This window comes from Centrocercus urophasianus, unplaced genomic scaffold, assembly GCF_019232065.1.
Source record: "Centrocercus urophasianus isolate 14NV4802_14NV808 unplaced genomic scaffold, USGS_Curo_1.0 seq_18, whole genome shotgun sequence".
NCBI lineage: Eukaryota > Metazoa > Chordata > Aves > Galliformes > Phasianidae > Centrocercus > Centrocercus urophasianus.
Genome location: NW_024884733.1, coordinates 12,849,483 through 12,866,728, shown reverse-complemented (window position 1 = coordinate 12,866,728; position 17,246 = coordinate 12,849,483). Strand labels below are relative to the sequence as shown.

At 42.4% G+C, this 17,246-nt stretch overlaps 1 protein-coding gene and 1 long non-coding RNA gene across 11 annotated transcripts in view; one reads left to right on the top strand and one right to left on the bottom strand.

The window, feature by feature from the left end:
* The window catches only part of LOC122161060 (TLC domain-containing protein 4-B-like), a 43,090-nt gene that overhangs the window by 12,642 nt on the left and 13,202 nt on the right, over positions 1 to 17,246 (top strand). For 3 of the 9 annotated variants that reach the window (XM_042820162.1, XM_042820168.1, XM_042820166.1), the window contains 3 exons: positions 8,438 to 8,603; positions 12,619 to 12,708; positions 16,869 to 16,927. In XM_042820162.1, coding sequence (XP_042676096.1) covers positions 8,449 to 8,603; positions 12,619 to 12,708; positions 16,869 to 16,927 — 304 coding nt within the window. In that variant the 5' untranslated portion in view covers positions 8,438 to 8,448. The other 6 variants (XM_042820161.1, XM_042820164.1, XM_042820163.1 and 3 more) reach the window with 6 other exon arrangements.
* Positions 933 to 3,450, bottom strand: LOC122161061. 2 transcript variants are annotated; one of them, XR_006169069.1, is made up of 3 exons: positions 2,591 to 3,450; positions 1,237 to 1,383; positions 933 to 1,135 (listed from the first exon to the last, which is right to left on the bottom strand). It is a non-coding gene; the product is annotated as an uncharacterized LOC122161061 (long non-coding RNA). The 2 variants fall into 2 exon arrangements; XR_006169068.1 differs by having other exon boundaries at positions 1,237 to 3,450.

Genomic DNA, 17,246 nt, shown 5'->3' with positions numbered 1-17,246 from the left:
ATAACAGGTGCACTATATGCAGCTGCGGGCCTCCTGGTGCAAGTGCTGTGAGTAGTTGTGCTGCGAGTTCATCAGTGACTTGGATGCTGGACAGGAAGGTGTACTAAGTAAATTTGTGGATAACACTAGATTGGGAGGAGCCGTTGAATCCCTCAAGGATAGAGAAGCCTTGCAGACAGATCTTGGCAAATTAGGGAGCTGCATGAAGTTTAACAAGAGCAAGTACCAGATTCTGTGCCTGGGACAGGGCAGTCCTGCATATGTGTACAGACTGGGGGATGAGAGGCTGGAGAACAGCTCCATAGAAAGAGGTGTGGGGTTTCTGGCTGATGGCACATTGAATATCAGTCAGCAATATGTGCTGGCAGCCAACAGGGACAGTTGTGCCCTGGTGTACATCAGGACCAACACTGCCACTGAGCAAGGGGGGGGTGGGGGGGTGGGGGAGGGACTGTCTTGTTTTGCTCTGTGCTGTGCAACCTCACCTCTGTAAGCACTGTGGGCAGGTTTTGATGCCAGAATGTAAGAAGGATGGAATGCTATTAGAGAGCATCCAGAGAAGGACTACAAAGATGTTGAAGGGTCTGGAGGTCAAGGCATGTGTGGAGCAGCTGAGATCCCTGCGTTTGCTCAGCCCAGAGCAGTGGCTGAGGGAGGCTTCGTGGCGGCTGCACAGAGGGAGCAGAGGGGCAGTGCTGAGTTCTGCTGTCTGTGACAGGGCCGAAGGGAATAACATGGAGCTGTGCTGTGGAGGGGCAGGTGGGTGTTAGGAACAGGGTCTGCACCTGAGGACAGTGGGCATGTCTCCAAACCTGCATGAGTTCAGGAAGCTTTTGGCCAGCACTCTCGGACATAGGGTTTGGGTCCTGTCTGGAGGCAGGAATTGGACTCTGATCCTTCCAACTCAGGATATTCTGTGATTCATGCAACACTTTATGAGAGTGTAAATTTACTCTCTTGATTTTTGTTGGAGTTTCCTTGCCCATGCAGTACTGGCATAGTATGTTTGCACAGAATACTTCTTGGGGTTTGCGTGGACGTAGGACATCCAAGTTGAAGCTGCTGAAGGTATGCAGTAACATCCAATTCCAAATGTATAGGCAATGCTCAGAATATTCCTGCAGGATATTTCTAGCTGATAAAGAGAACAAATAACAAAAGTAAGTTAGCCTGAGCACACAGTAGCCATATTTAAACATGCATACAGCTTTTCCTTCTGCTGCAATGCTTTTGTACCTCCTTAGCCGGTTCTCTTTTATCTGTAAATCCTTTTTGTCAGAAGGATGAGAGATCCCACAGGGAGAGCAGTTGCCAGCCAGGAATTCTCAGTGCATCATCATCTGTCAGCTTTCCAGTCAGCTTTGCTCAACAAAGCACATGTGGCTGTTGAGAGACAGCATTGGTTCTGGTGTTTGACAGTGCTCATTGCGGGCCAAGGTGCAAGCAGCGAGACAGGTCAGACAAGTTTCACCCACACACTGTGCTGGGCCAAAGGAACTATTTGGTAAGATGTGTACTACACAGGCCTGATGTAGAGGTCTGGGGAGTGTCTGGCTTGTCTTGTAGATGCTTCCTAACTCTGTAGGTGATGACTTATTTTGAGGTTTAAAACTCTGATAGGTGGTCTGGCAGAGTTATCTGTTCAGATTAAGACACTACCATGCTCATCTGCCTGCTTTATCCTGCTGCTAGTACTACCACACTTTGATGGAATAGCCTCCAGGTCACAAGCTGGCATATTAAACAATTACCTCCTTTAATTGTTGTGCTCTGCTACAGCAATCATGACCTCAGGCAGCTGGGAGAAAGAACACCTTAAGACAAGGCTGAAAAATATACTAGATCTCGTTGGTCAGAGCTTCTGGTTGTGAGCTGTAAGCAGAGAGTCTTTGCCAGACCTGCCTCTCCATGTGTCCCTGTGGGCTTGAGAACAGCCACTGCTGCCTTTGCTGGTGCCACAGATTTTTGGTCACCCCAGAGTCCCGCTGCTCATTTGAATGGAATATGGTTATTGCAGTCATTTTGCTTAGGAAGGGGAAGGTATGTACAAAGTACGTACAAAATACGTACAAAGAAGCACATATAGGATATGTACAAATAAATTTTAAATTTGGTGATACAGGGCTAAGCAAAAATTGAGGCCTGCTCATTGGAAAGTGAATTTTTGAAGAAAATTCTCTTTGGGCTTTTCTAGTTTGCCATTATGAAAGTGGTTTAAGATCCCACCATGCTGTTCTTTGGCTTTGTTGTTTATTCTGTTTCATCAGAAGCCCCAGATATACGTAATAGAGGGCAGGTTGAAATATTCCACTATGTGAAGAATAAACTGATACAACAGAGTAAAATATGAGAGCTTTTTAAATCCCAATTTCATTAAGAAATTGTGTGTACGTGCTATTGCTGTCTTTGTTTGTCCATCTGTTTGATGCTGGAAGAAGGTTGGAAGCAGGATTAAGATCTCCTGCTTTGTTCAGCTGAGTATGTCATGTGGAATTTTGTTACCAAAGTGCTGCCAGAGTCAGTCAGCCGTAGGACACAAGTCCAGCTGAAGTCAAGCCTCAGCAGTCCGGATCTTTACACAAATTCTTACCTGGCGGTTGATTTATTTGTTCAGCAATGGATTAAGCTTTAAACAAGTACAGGTGCTGGGGATGTGCCCTGCCCACCTCCTACGGGTTTCCAGTAGGCAATGTCAGTTTCGGTTCTGTCTTTGAGCCTTTGTATTCCTGCTATGAGAGACATCTTGCAAGAGAAATTAACAAGCACAGCTGGGATAGATGGTTTCTTGGGCAACGGCAGCTGATCCTGTTGCAATTACATCTGAATACCTTTAAAGTTATGTTCGTTGAGAGAACTTACACATTTTTTATCTTAAAGATCAGGCATCCTTGCTGGAAAATGGAAGTTGGAGTGGTTTAGGATGCATTTGATGAAGGTTTCAAAAGGAAACAATTTTGAGCATTTTGTTTCCTGCTTGGTAAGATTTACCATTTCCTGGGAGAAGTTAACCAAGTCCATCAATCTTCAGTGTTTAATTTTGTTAATGCAATTTTGCTTTGATTTTCTATTTTTTAATAAATACAATGTAACGGCTCAAAGATGCAAAGTGAATAATAATTTAAGCAAAATCGGAGCATCTGATTTCAAAACCAGCAAGTATCAGCAGTACCTGCACTCTGCACAACCCAGGATCACGGGTACTGCACCCTTCATACGCACGGCGCGGTCGAGGAGCATTTTTCCCATGAAATATATTCGGCGGCAGGTCTAGAGAAAGGCGCGGTGGCTGGAATTCTATGGAAGGGCGAAACGCTCTGCGTAGCAGCCCTTTTTCCTCCCTCGACACGTAAGCCTTTCTCAGCCCCGCGCATTTAGTAGCAGAATTTGGGGTCCAGAGTCCAGCGCGGCGGAGAGGCGGTGAGTGCGCTCGGCGGGGCGGGCGTGGTGCTGTCGGGAAGCCCCAGGGCGGGAGGCTGCGGTGCGGCCGTCCCCCGCAGCTGACGGCGAGCGGTGCGGCCGTTCCGGTTCGCGTCGGGTTTTGGCTCGGCGCGGCAATGCCACCGCGGTGGGGCGGTGCTTGCTGGCCCCGCTCCGGGCGCTGCGGTGTGCCCGCACCCAGCCGCTACCGCAGCCGCCGCCGCGCCCCGATCCGCGGTGCCCGTCGGCGCCGCCTCCCGCGGGCGCGGTTCGCCGTGGGCTCCGGGGTCGGGGAAGCCGCACTCCCCTGGCGGAGCCCTGAGGCAGGTGGCGGCTCGGCCGCTTTAAGGCTGCGCCTGCCGTAACCCGAGCATCCCGTGCGGGAAGGGCTGGTCTCGCCGCCGCCGAGAGGCACGGCTGCAGCTCGGCCCCGGTAGCCCCGCTTTCAGGTGCGGCGGGCCGGGAAAAGTGGGCTCTCACTCGTCTTCTGTCTCCCCTCCCGGCTCCGTTAGCCGGCGAGGACGAGTGGACGGAGGCTACGAAGCGGAGGTAAAGGCGCAGGGGCGGCGCAGCTCAGTCCCTTCGTCCCCACCCCTGCCGGGCTGCGCGGCGGCTCCCTCCCTCCGTTACTCTTTCCTTCCCTCTCTCGGCGACCGCCCCGCACGGGGCCGCCCCCAGCCCGCGGGCCGCAGCCGGCGGCGCTGGGGGCCGTGGTAGCGCGGAGCGCAGCGGACGTCTTTCTCCCGCGGCCGACAGCAGCGTTGCCCTCTGCTCGGGCCGGCCCTGCCCCTGCCCTTACCCCCGCCCGCGGAGTCCCGCCGCTCCCGGCTGGGCGCACTCCGAGGTAACGCGGCCCCGGGCCGCTGCTCGCGCGTTCCTGCGGGGCTTCGGTGCCGCGCCTCGGGACCGCTCGGGCTGCGCTCGCCGTGTCTCCGAGAAGTTCTCTCTTTCCTTCCTTCTCTGTTTTCCCCCTTTCTTCCCCGCTGAGAACTTCTTGCAGTGTGTGAGGAGATGGATGTTTCTGATAAATGACATAGCAACACGTAGCTCGCTTCGGTACCAAACTGCGTCGCATAGGGTCGCTGCCACGGCGCTCCGGAGCATAGCCGTAAGTGGAGCTTGGCTGTAAATGTCCTTACATAGAACAGGGAATGTCTTAACCTACGATTGTTATTGCTTTTCTTCGTGTCTCCGTTCTTCTGCTGCGATGTGGTAGGGATATTTCCTGCATTTCCTACTGAGCTAACAAATGTAGTTCCAAGCTAATCAGGGCAGTAGAAACTGCAGTTCAGACCCAACAACACTTGAGCATTGCAGCTGGTTTATTATTAGGTTTAATATAATGTGTGCCAACAGTCAGCAGTAGCACAGAGTTCTTTGCAAATTACCATAGTAAGGTTTACAAGGGTTGGGTTGAGCTGTGAGCTTTAACCAGACCAGGAGAGCACGGCGCTGAGCGGGATGCCCTGGTATTGCTCGCAGTTTTACCACATTATCTTGTTTGGAAAGTGATCCTGTGTGTCTTGCAGTCCAGCCTGGCAGAGGTGAGGGCTGTGGGCCTTATGTCTCATGCTGTGCCTACACACTGGGTTGTGGCAGGGCAGCGTGTCTTAACTGTTTTGATGGGAAAGGCTGATGTGAGCAGAGGAACAGCAATCTGAGCAGGACATAAATGCCGAGTGCCATTGATGGTACAGGTGCTGGATAACTCTACTCCTCCTTTATGCTCTCAGTAAGTGCTGGCTTCTTGCTATCAGAAGTTGCTAATTGTTTCATAGTGGGGGTGAATGCATTCTGAGTTTATATATATCTACTTAATGGTTTTCTTTTCTGTGTTTTTTTGTTTTTTTTTTTTTTTCCTCTCTCCTTGATTTTCAAGTAGAAACAGAATGTGAGGAATAGCACGTGGTATTAATACCAGATGAAAGGATTGTATTTTCAGCTCTTTCTGAGTACGACTGAAAAGTGATGTTATTAGCTCTTTCAAAATTAGTGGGGTCGGTAGAACAGTTTGATACTGTGCTGCTAGAGTGGTGTCTGACTAACACCTTCCTCACTGTTGTCAGCTTCCAGTGTTTGATAATATTTATTTATCTGAAGTCTACTTTGAAAAATGCAGGAGTGAAGTTGTAATTACTGTCTAGCTCAGCGGTTGAGACAATAATCTGGGTAAGCCAGAAGACTGCTGTTCAGTAACTAATGGTGAGGATCCAACACTGTTACATTACTCTTTTCCTGTGTTGCGAAGTAGTTACACCAACTCTCCCCACTATCAGCTGGCTGAATGGTAATCAATGACTGTGCAGTTTGGGGGATAAAGTGTCTGCTCATATATAATCCATGCCATTCTGTGTCCAGGTCGGACTCTGCTGGAATGCTATGAGAAAATACTGGGGCAGAGAGCCACAGCATATTTGAAAGCTGCTTTTGATTTCCTAACTTTGGCTCTTCTCCTTGAGGCAAAGAAACTATATGTAATCAGAAGTGTATTATGGTTGGGTTTTTTATTTGTTTGTTTGTTTGTTTTTAAAGTTATAAAGTTTAGTTCAGCAAGGTGAATGACTTTTCTTACTTAAAACAGAACGTGGTAAGCAACACTTAATTTTCATGGTGAGTGGGACGCAGTTGGAAACAACTTAGACATATGAGAAAAAGTCTATAGCTGAACTGTTCTTCTGTCTCATATAAACATGGTGTTTGCAGGTGGTCCTTGAAGTGAATTAAAACACAGCATTCTTTACTTTACTGAAGTAAAATATGGAATTATTCCTGGACTTTGGCACTTGAACAGTGTTTTGATAAGGCACGTATGAAATCACCTTCTGAAATCAGTATTGCAAAACTCTTCTGAGTATCTGTCAGAGCAACCAGGCACCAGGCGACTGGTTTCTCCTCTGCTGCCATGGTACCTTCCTTGCCAGCATCCCATTTCTGTACTGCTGCTGTAAGTGCTGGGAGGTGTATGTACATCATACTTTAAAGTCCAAGCACGCACTTTCCAATGACTGCTTTTTCCTAAATTCCCCATACGATGTCCATAGAAGAAAGATTAGAAGAAAGGTTAACTCCTTGAAAGTCATTTCTTGCAGTGAATGGCTGGGAGTCTTCTGTTTAATTCCATCATCTCCTGTACTAAAATGAACACCCGCCATGCACTGAAATATCACTTATCTAATGAACTCTTCAGGTGCTGAGGAGTGCTGGTGCTGCAGGAGAAAACTTTTGGACAAAAGAAAGCCATGTTTATGTCAGTGCTTTTGAAAATCAGAGGTATTGCCGTAGCCATTGCAGGTGAATACAATTAGTAGCATGAGAATTGTTATCTTCTAGTTAAAAGAATGTAGGAGAGGACTTCCTACAAATTAAATAATGTGATAACAAAGTTCCAGCCCCAGGAACGCAGTCTGGAATGGGCGTCGCTCAGTGCTCCTCAGTGGGTTTACATCAGAGGCTATAAAATTGAGGTGATTGATCTATTCCTTTAAACTGAGTATTAGAAAATCAGACTTAGCCCCCAGACTCTCCAGTATTAAAAATTGCATAAAATTTGATTTGTTTTTTGTGTACTCTTTGTCAGTGGAGAAATGTAGGGAGAATGGTATGGAAGTGCTTGAGAAAACATGGCATGTATGGACTAGTGTTTGAAACCAAAGTTCCAGTACAATATGTTCTAGAGTAATCCACTGCTGAGCTAGAACTGGTCATCAGATAACCAGGGTGCATTGCAACATGTACGCTTTCAAATTTTAATTTGGAGTAAAAGTGCTCTTTGTGGACTGAACCTTCTCACTGTGCTCACTTAACTGCAGTTTGGGTTGGGTTGCACTGCAGACCTGGAGCGTGTAGGCTGACTTCTCAGTGTTAATGTAAAACATGTTTCCATACATTCACTCACCATTTACCCTACATACTTGACTGTACCTATTTTTTTTACAAGTTGCTATTTTAAATAAAGGACTTTTATTCCTTTCTTTCATTTGTTCTCCCTGGTGCTCATTTCTTTTCATCTGCAATGCAGATATAATTCCAAAAATCAAATGCATGTTCCCTCATTCCACAATGCACGTGAAGTGAATGTGGACAACAGTGTTTAATATCATTCTATCAGTTTTTTTCTTAATGTTTTTTTAAAATTTTTTTTAACCACCGGGTTGTTGTAGTAATATCAATTATGCTAACCTGTAAGCTTTCATTTTGTTTTTAGATGTGACAGCAGTCAGCTAAATAATGGTCTAAATAGCCATCTAAATAGTTTAAAACAAACCATTTGGATTGTGTTTTCCAGTTTGTGTTCAACTTAATACAAATTCACTTTTGTAAGAGTTTGTGGCCTTTGCGAGTCTTGGAATATAAAACACTTCACACACATCAAACTGGAAATGTGTGACAGATGTTTGTGACATCTGGGAAATACCAGTCTGCCTTGTGATGTGCTGGAGATGTATGAGAAATGACTGAAGCATTTAGTGACTGGCATTTGGGTTTGGTATTGTTTAGCTATTGATTTAGGCCTCATGAAGTAGCTAGGCCATCCAGCACCTGAAATCATTGGTTCTGATGACAGGAAGCTCCTTGCTATGTCCAAAGATTAGGCTTTTGTGTGAAGAAGAAGAAGAAAGCCCGAATGCATTGCCTGCATGATATTGCAAGGAGGAGCCCTCAGTTAGGCACAAAAGTGCAAATTGAGAAACCCTGTCTCTGTGAAGTGGAGAAATGTACAGCTGCAGCGAGGCTGATGCTTACTGAAACCTTCTCAGCTGGCCTGAAAATCCCTGCCATGCTTATGTGACTTCACTGTCACTTTTTGAAGTGCTGTCGGTAGCACTTTAAAAACAAGCAAAAACACTACATTAAAAAAAAGAAAAAAAAGTTACAACTTTTACATTAAAAAAAAAGTCTGGGAACACTTTTATACTTCTAGTGAATAGTGCTTCCATTGAGAAGTTAGTTGTCAAAGACACTCTGCTGCTTTAAGTTGAATGGTTGATGAACTGAAATTAACAACTTCTTCTCTTCACAGGCTGAAAAACAATGGCTTCCTTCAGCAACCTGACTATTGGTATCGCTCTTGCCAGTTTTACCATATTCCAGCTCCTGTTCCATGTTTTAAGCTCTTGGGTATCCGCGCGGATAACACCTGGTTTTAGCAATCTCAGCCAAAAAAGGAAGATTGAATGGAATTCAAGGTAAAGTGTTCAAAACAAATGGTAGCTAATGAACTACCACTTGTGGGCGCATGTATTGAAAACTACAGATAAGGATTGGTTAAACATGCACAAGGATTAGCAGGACAGTTCTATGTGCTTAACAAAGTCTGCATGTCGAAGAAGAATCTCCTTCTTGGACATGGAGTTGCAAACACCTGTGTATTAAATGCTTTTTTAGATCATGATGCTCAAGTGAAAAAGGAAGTAAAAGAAAATAGTGATTGGTGAGAGGTACTAAGTTAATGTGGATTAATTTTAGATGACTTCTCTATGATGCTTCTATTTAGAGAATGGGTACGAAATTCCTTTCACCCAGACATGCATGAAAATCATGCCTATTTCAATTTATTCTATGATCTTACTGATAGTATTTCTCTGGGTCGTGCTTTTGTGTGCAAAGCAAGTTACTCTTGTCTCTCACTACTAGTACACTGCATCCTGCTTTAGATAGGTTTTCCAAGTATCTGATAAATTGTCATTGTAGAACTGTGGTGAGGCAGAGTTATACTACAGCTTCAGGACAACTACATCTGTGTTTTGATGAGGAAGGGCAGGAGGATGTTGAGATGTAGAGTAAGTGTTCAGAAAGGAGTTGTGGAAAATTGGTCTAAAAACCAGCCTTGCTCCCTCTGTGTCTCTACAGACCTGCCACTAGGATGTGTGTACCTGTGCTACTCCTGCCCCTTGGGCAGGGCATAGGCAGCAGCTTGTGCAGCCCTGTAAACCTTTCCCTGGGTGGGTGCTGTCCTCTATTTTAAGCTATAAAGGAAGTATAGAGTAGTAACTGCAAGCAGGATAATCACTGAGGTTTTATTTCAAATAAACTTTGAAAGATTATATCTAGTACAGAAGTTTCTCCAACCAGAATGAATTGTTACAGTATAACTTCATGCTCAAGTGGCCTGTTAAACTTTTAAAATATTTTTCAGGTGTTTCTGAAATTCTGTGTTGAGAAGTATGTACTGTACAGTTGTTACTGCACTCAAAAAGCATTATCATTATCGCTCTCCCTCCCCTGTCCTCTTTAAAGGCATTATCAAGTGGATGCTTTTAAAGTTATTTCCTTGCCTGTGCAATATTAGTAACTCAAATAGTTTCGTCCTCCATTTGGCAAATGTCTGCCTGCAGTGCTTTTAAAGGCACCATCTTAATTTCAGTCCGATCTTTGAATAATTGTGTATCTACCAAAACATCTTTCTAGATTGCCAGCTCACGATATCAGTGCAAACTGAGTTTTATCTCTGTGTTAGAAATCGACAATAAAGTCCAACAGGGAAACTAAACTTTTATCATATCGGAGCTGAACTTTTGTCTCAAAGCCACATCAAGTGACCCCTAAATTGCATAATAAGGTTTTTGAGGACATACCTCATGCCTGGTAGCATTATGGTAAGTTGCAAAGCTTTGCATAACAACACACAAGTTGTTTCACAGATCACAAGTGTGCTTGGAAATAAGCTGCTCTGTAATCTCCGGGCTACTTTGCAGTAAGGTGTTTAATTACTCAAGTTGAAAGAGCACCTCATGCTGTTCCCTTCTTTTTAACTTCTTTCCACGATTTTTCTTAGAGCAGGATGTTGATGTTAGCGCTAGATTTTAGATAAATTGTGGTTCAGTTCTGGAATTAAGAGGCATGAAACGTGAGGCACAGCTCATCAGCAGTTTGTTGGTTTTGTATCTGAGGAGGGCACGGAGTGAAAGAAGGGCTGATGGTGCTGGTGATTCTGCAAGAGATTGGCTGTTAACTTTGCTAGCCAAGCACAGCACTTCACCACGCTGCTTCCTCACTTCAGTGTCTCACTGAAGTGAAGAAACGCCCCAAGGAATATCTTATGTGTTCATAGAATAGAGAGACACGTGTCTACCGTGCATATGGCCGTGCGTGTGGAGGAAGTTACTATCTCCTGTTAAAATGAGTTTGATTAGCTTAAATGTTTGAAAAGTAGATGTTTGCTCTTCTGTCTTACATTCAGCTGCTCTAGGGAGGGCTCAGACAAATGGTTCTGTTGGCAGTCCTGAAGGAAACTGGCACAGAGGATGGTCATGCATTTTTATCAGCTCAGCTGGGTCTGGAAGACGGCATCTGCCTGAAATGAGCTGTAGCGTTGAAAATATGCTGTTAGTTTGGAGGGTTTTGTGAGTCGAGCATTTGAGCTGCAGCTCTGGATCATGTTTTCCATATTGTCAGTTTGTTTATTCTGACCTTCCAAGAGCCAAGAGTCAAGAACCAATAAAGAAACTGATTCTGAGATCTTTCAATATGCACATTCTCAAATTGAATTAAAAGTTGCACTTCAACACAGATGTACTGTAACTAATTTGTCATGCAGAAGTTCCTGTCACCTCTTCTGCAACATATATTTGTACTACTATTATGCAGTTGTGGAAATGCGTAGATTTGGTAGGAAAAGAATAAGTATACAGTTTGCCAGTGCACCTGTTATTTTTTTTCTTTGCAGTTTAATGAGGAGTTAAAGGATGCAGGCTTTGACAGTAATTTCAAAGAAATGTACTGAGCTTGATAGCTTGACCTAGTTTCCATATTAAAATGGAGTATTTATCTTATTCTGTGGGGAAACTTCAAAGTCCAGAAATAAGGAAGAAATCTGCTTTTTTCTTTTTTCCTTTTTTTTTTTTGTTTTTCCTTCTTTTTTTTTTTCTTTTTTCTTCTTCAAGTGCTGTGTTTGTATATAGCTTGTAAGCTTATCTGAACTAAGGTTTGAATAAACAGTCACTCCTAAGACAAACTGCAACTGCAAGCTAATGAAGTATAAGCTAGGACAAATTTTACTTCTTTCAGCACTGTGCTCTCCTAAAGTTAAAAAATCCCAAGTATTTCTCAAGCACTAACCTTGCATGCCATGCTTTGTTTTTAAAAGGATGCAAAGTTTCTGGTCTTATGTAGTTCTGTGTTGTGAGAGTCAATGTTTTAATCAAACCACTAATTATCATTAAAATTCTGATAACAGAATTTTACTTTGTTTAAATTTTTTTTTTTTTTTTAATATATATGTAAAACCTATGCTATAATAGATATTAAATGTTCATACTTAGCCTGTTGCATTTGGATATTCAGACTGTTTTTCTCTCTATCCGTTTTCTGGTGTATGGTTGAAAAAGCTGTTGAAAGCATGATGACACTCCTTCAGCAAATGGTAAAAAGGGACATCTTTGATGAGAAGTGACAGAATTTTCTCATACCAGTAGAAGATAATACATCCCTTGGAAACAGACTAAATCCCTCTTTATTCAGCAAAGCTTCTAGAGGAAAAAAAGACAGGACCTGGCCATGCTTGGGGTTTGCCTGTCTCCAGTGCAGGGTGTGCTGCTCTGCCAGCACTTGTGGGCCTGGCTGATTCCTGTGACTTTGTGTAAGACAGGAGGAGTATGAAATAGTGCAAGTGAGTCTGCAAGCTGGTAGGAAGCTGCTGCTGTTACACCTTGGATATGCAGCCGCAGCTCTGGGTTACAAAAGTTTACTCTTTGAGGGCCAGAATCTACTTCAAGCGCTCTACAAATTCTTTCTGAAATTTTCACCAATAGGATTTTCACTTAATGCCCCTCTTTGCAAAACCCAGGCTCAGGAGAATTATTTTTGGGTCATCTTGGTGCCTGAAAGGAGGTACTCACAGGCCAGTCTGAGTATAAAATCAAGGCGCTTTCCTGTGGGTTTTCCATCAAACGAAGCACTGCAGTATTTGAGAACTGGATGTGGCTTTGTCTTTAAGTATTCATTAACAGTAGGTTAATTTGAAAAACAAAAAAACACCTGTAGATCTCAGTTACTTTAGTTTAAAACCACTCTTTCTCTTCAGTGCTCGTCCCCCCACGCCCCCCATCAGAAGATGCTTCTTTATGACTTCCTTTCTCACGTGTTACTGTGTAAGTGGTAAAGCAGAGATGCAATGGGGCATGGCTTTGGGTGTATCCTACCTGCAGTACAGTATAGACAGTGACTGGCAGTATCTCCTTGTGACTGTGATCTGTTTTTCAGGACAGTGTCCACATTCCATGCCTTGGTGGTTGGTGGATTTTGTCTGTATATTTTGTTGTACGATGAAGCTGTTAATGCTGACCATCTCTGGTAAGATGTTGTTATTTACATGTTGTGTTTACACGGTCAAGTAACATAATAGAGCATGGAAAAAGTATCCTGCAATGTATTAATTAGTGTAGTAAATGTTTTATTTCCCTTTAAAATACACAGTTTGATGTATTTACTTTTGTCCATACTACTTTACAATTCCAGATTATTTTGTCAGTGCTAATGCCCTTAGTGTATTGTCTCTGTGAAGTGGGATAGATACCATGCAGTCAATTGATTTGTAATTGCATATTACTAATCTATGGGATTGAGAGTCCAACTCAGTTGGCAAGACTGAAACTATGCTACTTAGTACAATTATTTTTAAATTGAATTGAAATGCTCTTTCAAATCATTGCGGGGGTGGAGGAAGTGGAGCCTACTATCTATATAAAATACATATGTAAAAGGTGAGAGGTTAGGATGTTATACTGTAGCCTCCCAAAAGGCTTCTACCAAGAAGTATGAAGGAGTTCTAAGGGATTCTATCTTTACAGGGAATAGAATTTTTTAATCAATAGATTTCAAATGTTTTCTCTATTCATCAAATATTCCATCTTAAGCATCCTTTTTTTTAATGTTTATTTCTATTGAGTGATATTGTCTTGTTTCATGCTTACTTTTTTGGGGCAGGATATGTTTCTTGCTTTGTGTAATTGGTATTTTGACATTTCATTCACTACCTTCTGGAACTCTCCCTCTGGAAGAGGCCATGTAGTAGTTAATCACTCTTCAGGAGTAACAAGTTTCATTTCATATTTCTGCCACAGGGTGCTGTTTTTGTTGTAGGTCTGCAGTATGATTCAGTTTAAACTCAGGTAAATTTAACACGTGATTCTTACTTTGCTTTTTGGTACTGTAAACTAATGATGGTACGGTATGGACTAGACAAGATTGGGTGCTTGAAGCTATGAATTCTGATGGTATCTCTGCCACTGATTTCTTATGTGGCTTTCTTAAACGTAACACTGATTCAGAAAGCAAATGTGAACAATGCTGGCCTCTTACTTTTGTAGTGATACATGATTAATTTGTTTTTTTGACTTTGTTTCATTGTATTCTGGTATCTCTGGAGTGACTGTATACAATCTCCAGTATCTTTTGAGATCATTAACCTTGTTTAAAAGCAGTAGGTTATTATAACTTGATCTCTGTATGGATTGTGGTAAGCTTTATCTTATACAAGCTTTTATCTTGGTTTGCTTGAGTAGACCTTCTTCTAAACAGTACAAAAGAAGTAATGAGTGATAGAAAGAAGTATGACTTGCTGGTGATAAATTGTCTGCACACTTACTAAATTATCCTGCTGTATAAAAAATCGAATTAAATAGAAAACTAAGTTCTCAAAAATTATCGTTAATTCTTAATAAGTTTAAGAAAGGCTGTGAGATATTTTTGTGTACTGCTTTGAAAACTTAACCTCCTTTATGGAGCCTTAGCATCCTATATTATGTAAAAGATACCATAGGACAAAATCAATTTTGGGGGAAAGAAATTAATATGTATTTCTACTTTTCCTTCTAAGTATTTTTTTTGTTTGGATACACTTATCATGATGATTATAATGAATTAAAACTCTGTGTTGTGCTTCTTCTGTCAGAAACTACCAGTGAAGCCAGAATCACAGGTCAGTTTCCTCAGAAATTGCAGGTGTATATTTTCTTCTAAGGCTAACTTTCATGTTACTCTTGAAAAGGAGATAGCTAGCATTTGTCTCTGCATTTCTCCATATGTGGTGCTGATTCCCTCTCTGTGGTGACTGAAGCCCTCACTGACCATACAGAGCTTTAATCAATTTTCAGTCTGCTTTATGACCTGGATGTACTTTAAATTTTAATCTGTCATTTTTCCATTGATTCATAGTTGAATTCACATAGTTTTGAATTTAACTGGATATGGCTGAAGAGGAAGATGCAAATTCTAAGGAACTGCTGTAAGGTTCTTCCATCATGGAAATCAAATGCCCTTTTGAAATGCAGTCATAAGCTGTGCAGCTCATATCTTCTGCAGATATGAAAGATGCATGAGCCTTTCATTAGGAGTATCTTATAAGCAGTGAAGAAGCATCTGAGTCTAGTTTCAACAGTCTGTGTGTGTCCAGAAAGCCTTAATGCTGCTTTTACTCATGTAGTCTGAAAGCATTACACTGGTGCTCCAATTTTAGACCACTGTCACTCTTGCCCTCTGTTTATTGCCAAAATCTTTGTATAGCCATTGATTGTATGATCACGTCCATTTATTCTCTGCAGGATTTGTGTCTTTTATATCAGTAATGGAAAGCCATAGGTTCCAATCTTCAACATATATCCCTTACTTCTGGGCTCATGCGAGGCTTAAATGCATGGTGATGACAATACATGCAGTTCTTGAAAGGGATCAGGACTCCTACTAAGGCATTGGATGCAATGGAGAGAGGATGTGGTGTTGCTGCCAGGTAGTGCCTGAAACTAGATACAGTAGATCCTAACAAAAGATGATAAAGATTGGACCATGCATATGCCACAGAGGTTCATCAGCCTGGTGTTTTTACACCTTTTTTGATGGTCTAGGACTTCCCCTAACACTTGCCATATTTTCTGTATGTTAAGAGAATAGCTAACTAGCATAAGTAATGTAGAAATTATTTTTGAGATGATGAGAATAACATGGTAGAAAATGTGTAGGTGGTAGAGATTAGATAAGGAGAGGGAGATGGTGTGAAGCTACGACTTAATTCGTGTATTTACAAGAGAGCAGGTTTCTTCGTATCACTCTCCACTTTGCAGTCATCAACCTTCTTTAAGTTAAAGTGTTTTTATCTAGTAGACTGTACCTGAAAAATATCTGCAAAAAAAGCTTGAAGAAAGTTGGCTGGGCATCCTTGTGTTTTATCTCCGTGTGTGTGTTCCTGTAGTTCATTTGCTGCACATTACCTCCCAAGCAGTTGTAAAGGAGACTTCTGCTTGTTCAGGTCACTCCCTGTTTGTCATTCCTGGCACTCGCCTGCGTCAAAACTGTGCTGCAAACACCAGGGCTCATAAACTTGACAGCATTTCCCATTTGAGCTGATAGATTGGGAAATCCTGAACATTTTAGACTGAATTCTATATTTTCTGTTAACTGAGATTAACTTGGGATTGTAATGGACTTTTCTTGAAGGTAGTGACAGATGACAAATGGGTAGCACAGCCGTGCATGCTGTCAAAATATTGGTCCAGAAAGTCTGGAGAGGACTTGTTGCAAGGTTATAATTCTCTCATTAATGCTAATGGGAGATTTTGGGCAGCCCACATCTTAAAAATCTGTTGACACGTCACTTGAAGCTCAGTGTATTTTTACACAAACAAATCTAGATTAGATGCACAACGTAAGCTTTTTTTTTTTTTTTTTTAATTTTAAAAATTTTAAAATTAATTAAAAAAAAAAAAAAGATCTTTGGGCGTAGGAAAGGAGAATTGCTTACTTAACTCCTCAAGGTAACAAGACACAGAGGACAGTGGAAGAAAGAACAAATAGTAGTTACTTGCTGTAATATGAATGCTTCTTCTTGAGCAGTGTTCACAGGTCTTGTGGTTTTGAACATACTGGGGGGACTTCATTTTTTAATTTGCTATTAAATGAATCTTTGGCACCAAAAGGGAAGGCACAGAAGATGTGAAACTGCTCTAAAAAACATTTTTGCTGAAAGGTTCTTTGGCTTCAAAGAACAGGCAAATAACTCCTTTAGTGTCTCCTTCTATTCTGTTTATTCATATAAGCATTTGTCCTCTCACAAATATGAAAAGCACTAGCTGAGGGAGATATTTTTGTCATCTGTCACAAAGTTTTAACACTGGCAGAAGAAAAAAATGGAGATGAAGACTGTCAATCAGAGTGCTGTGATGCTGCCTGGGCTGCTTGCTTCTATCTGCTGTTGTCAGAGAAGCCAGCCCAGGGCGATTGCTGGGTTTCAGTTCTGGTGTGTAGCCATGGGCAGGCCAGGGACAGCTAGCAGATGTCTTACATCTGCCTGGAAAGGAGTCCATTTATGTAACTTTGATCTGCGGCCAAGTCTCACGATGTCTTACTGTTGGGACAAACACTCGGTAACCTCATGGGCACGATGATGTTTGATACGTGCGCATCCTCTGCTAATTACCTTGTTTCCAAGGCTTAACCGTGCATTTTTGGTGTGTTTACAGGGGTGACCCTTCAATTGTGAAACTGAATATTGCTATTACCACAGGCTACCTCATTTCTGGTAATTATGCAACGTCATCTTTATAATGTGCTCAACATGTTTATTTATATTGAGTCCTATCTATTTACGTTTATCTTGAGACCCTGTTCTGGAGATGTGATGGGTGTAAGAATTTTAAAAGCCGCAGCAGAAGTTGTATTGTAATGGAGTTGTGGGGTTGTGGTGAAATCGCAGGATGTGAAAGATGGGAATGGTGTCTCCCCAGGCAGTAAGGGAATGCCATGGTGTGGCTTTGTGATGGTTTGGTACCCAATCACCAATTCCAGTTCAGATTGTACTTCAGCCACTTCAGAAGGTGTGGAAGGGGCTTGCTTCAGAG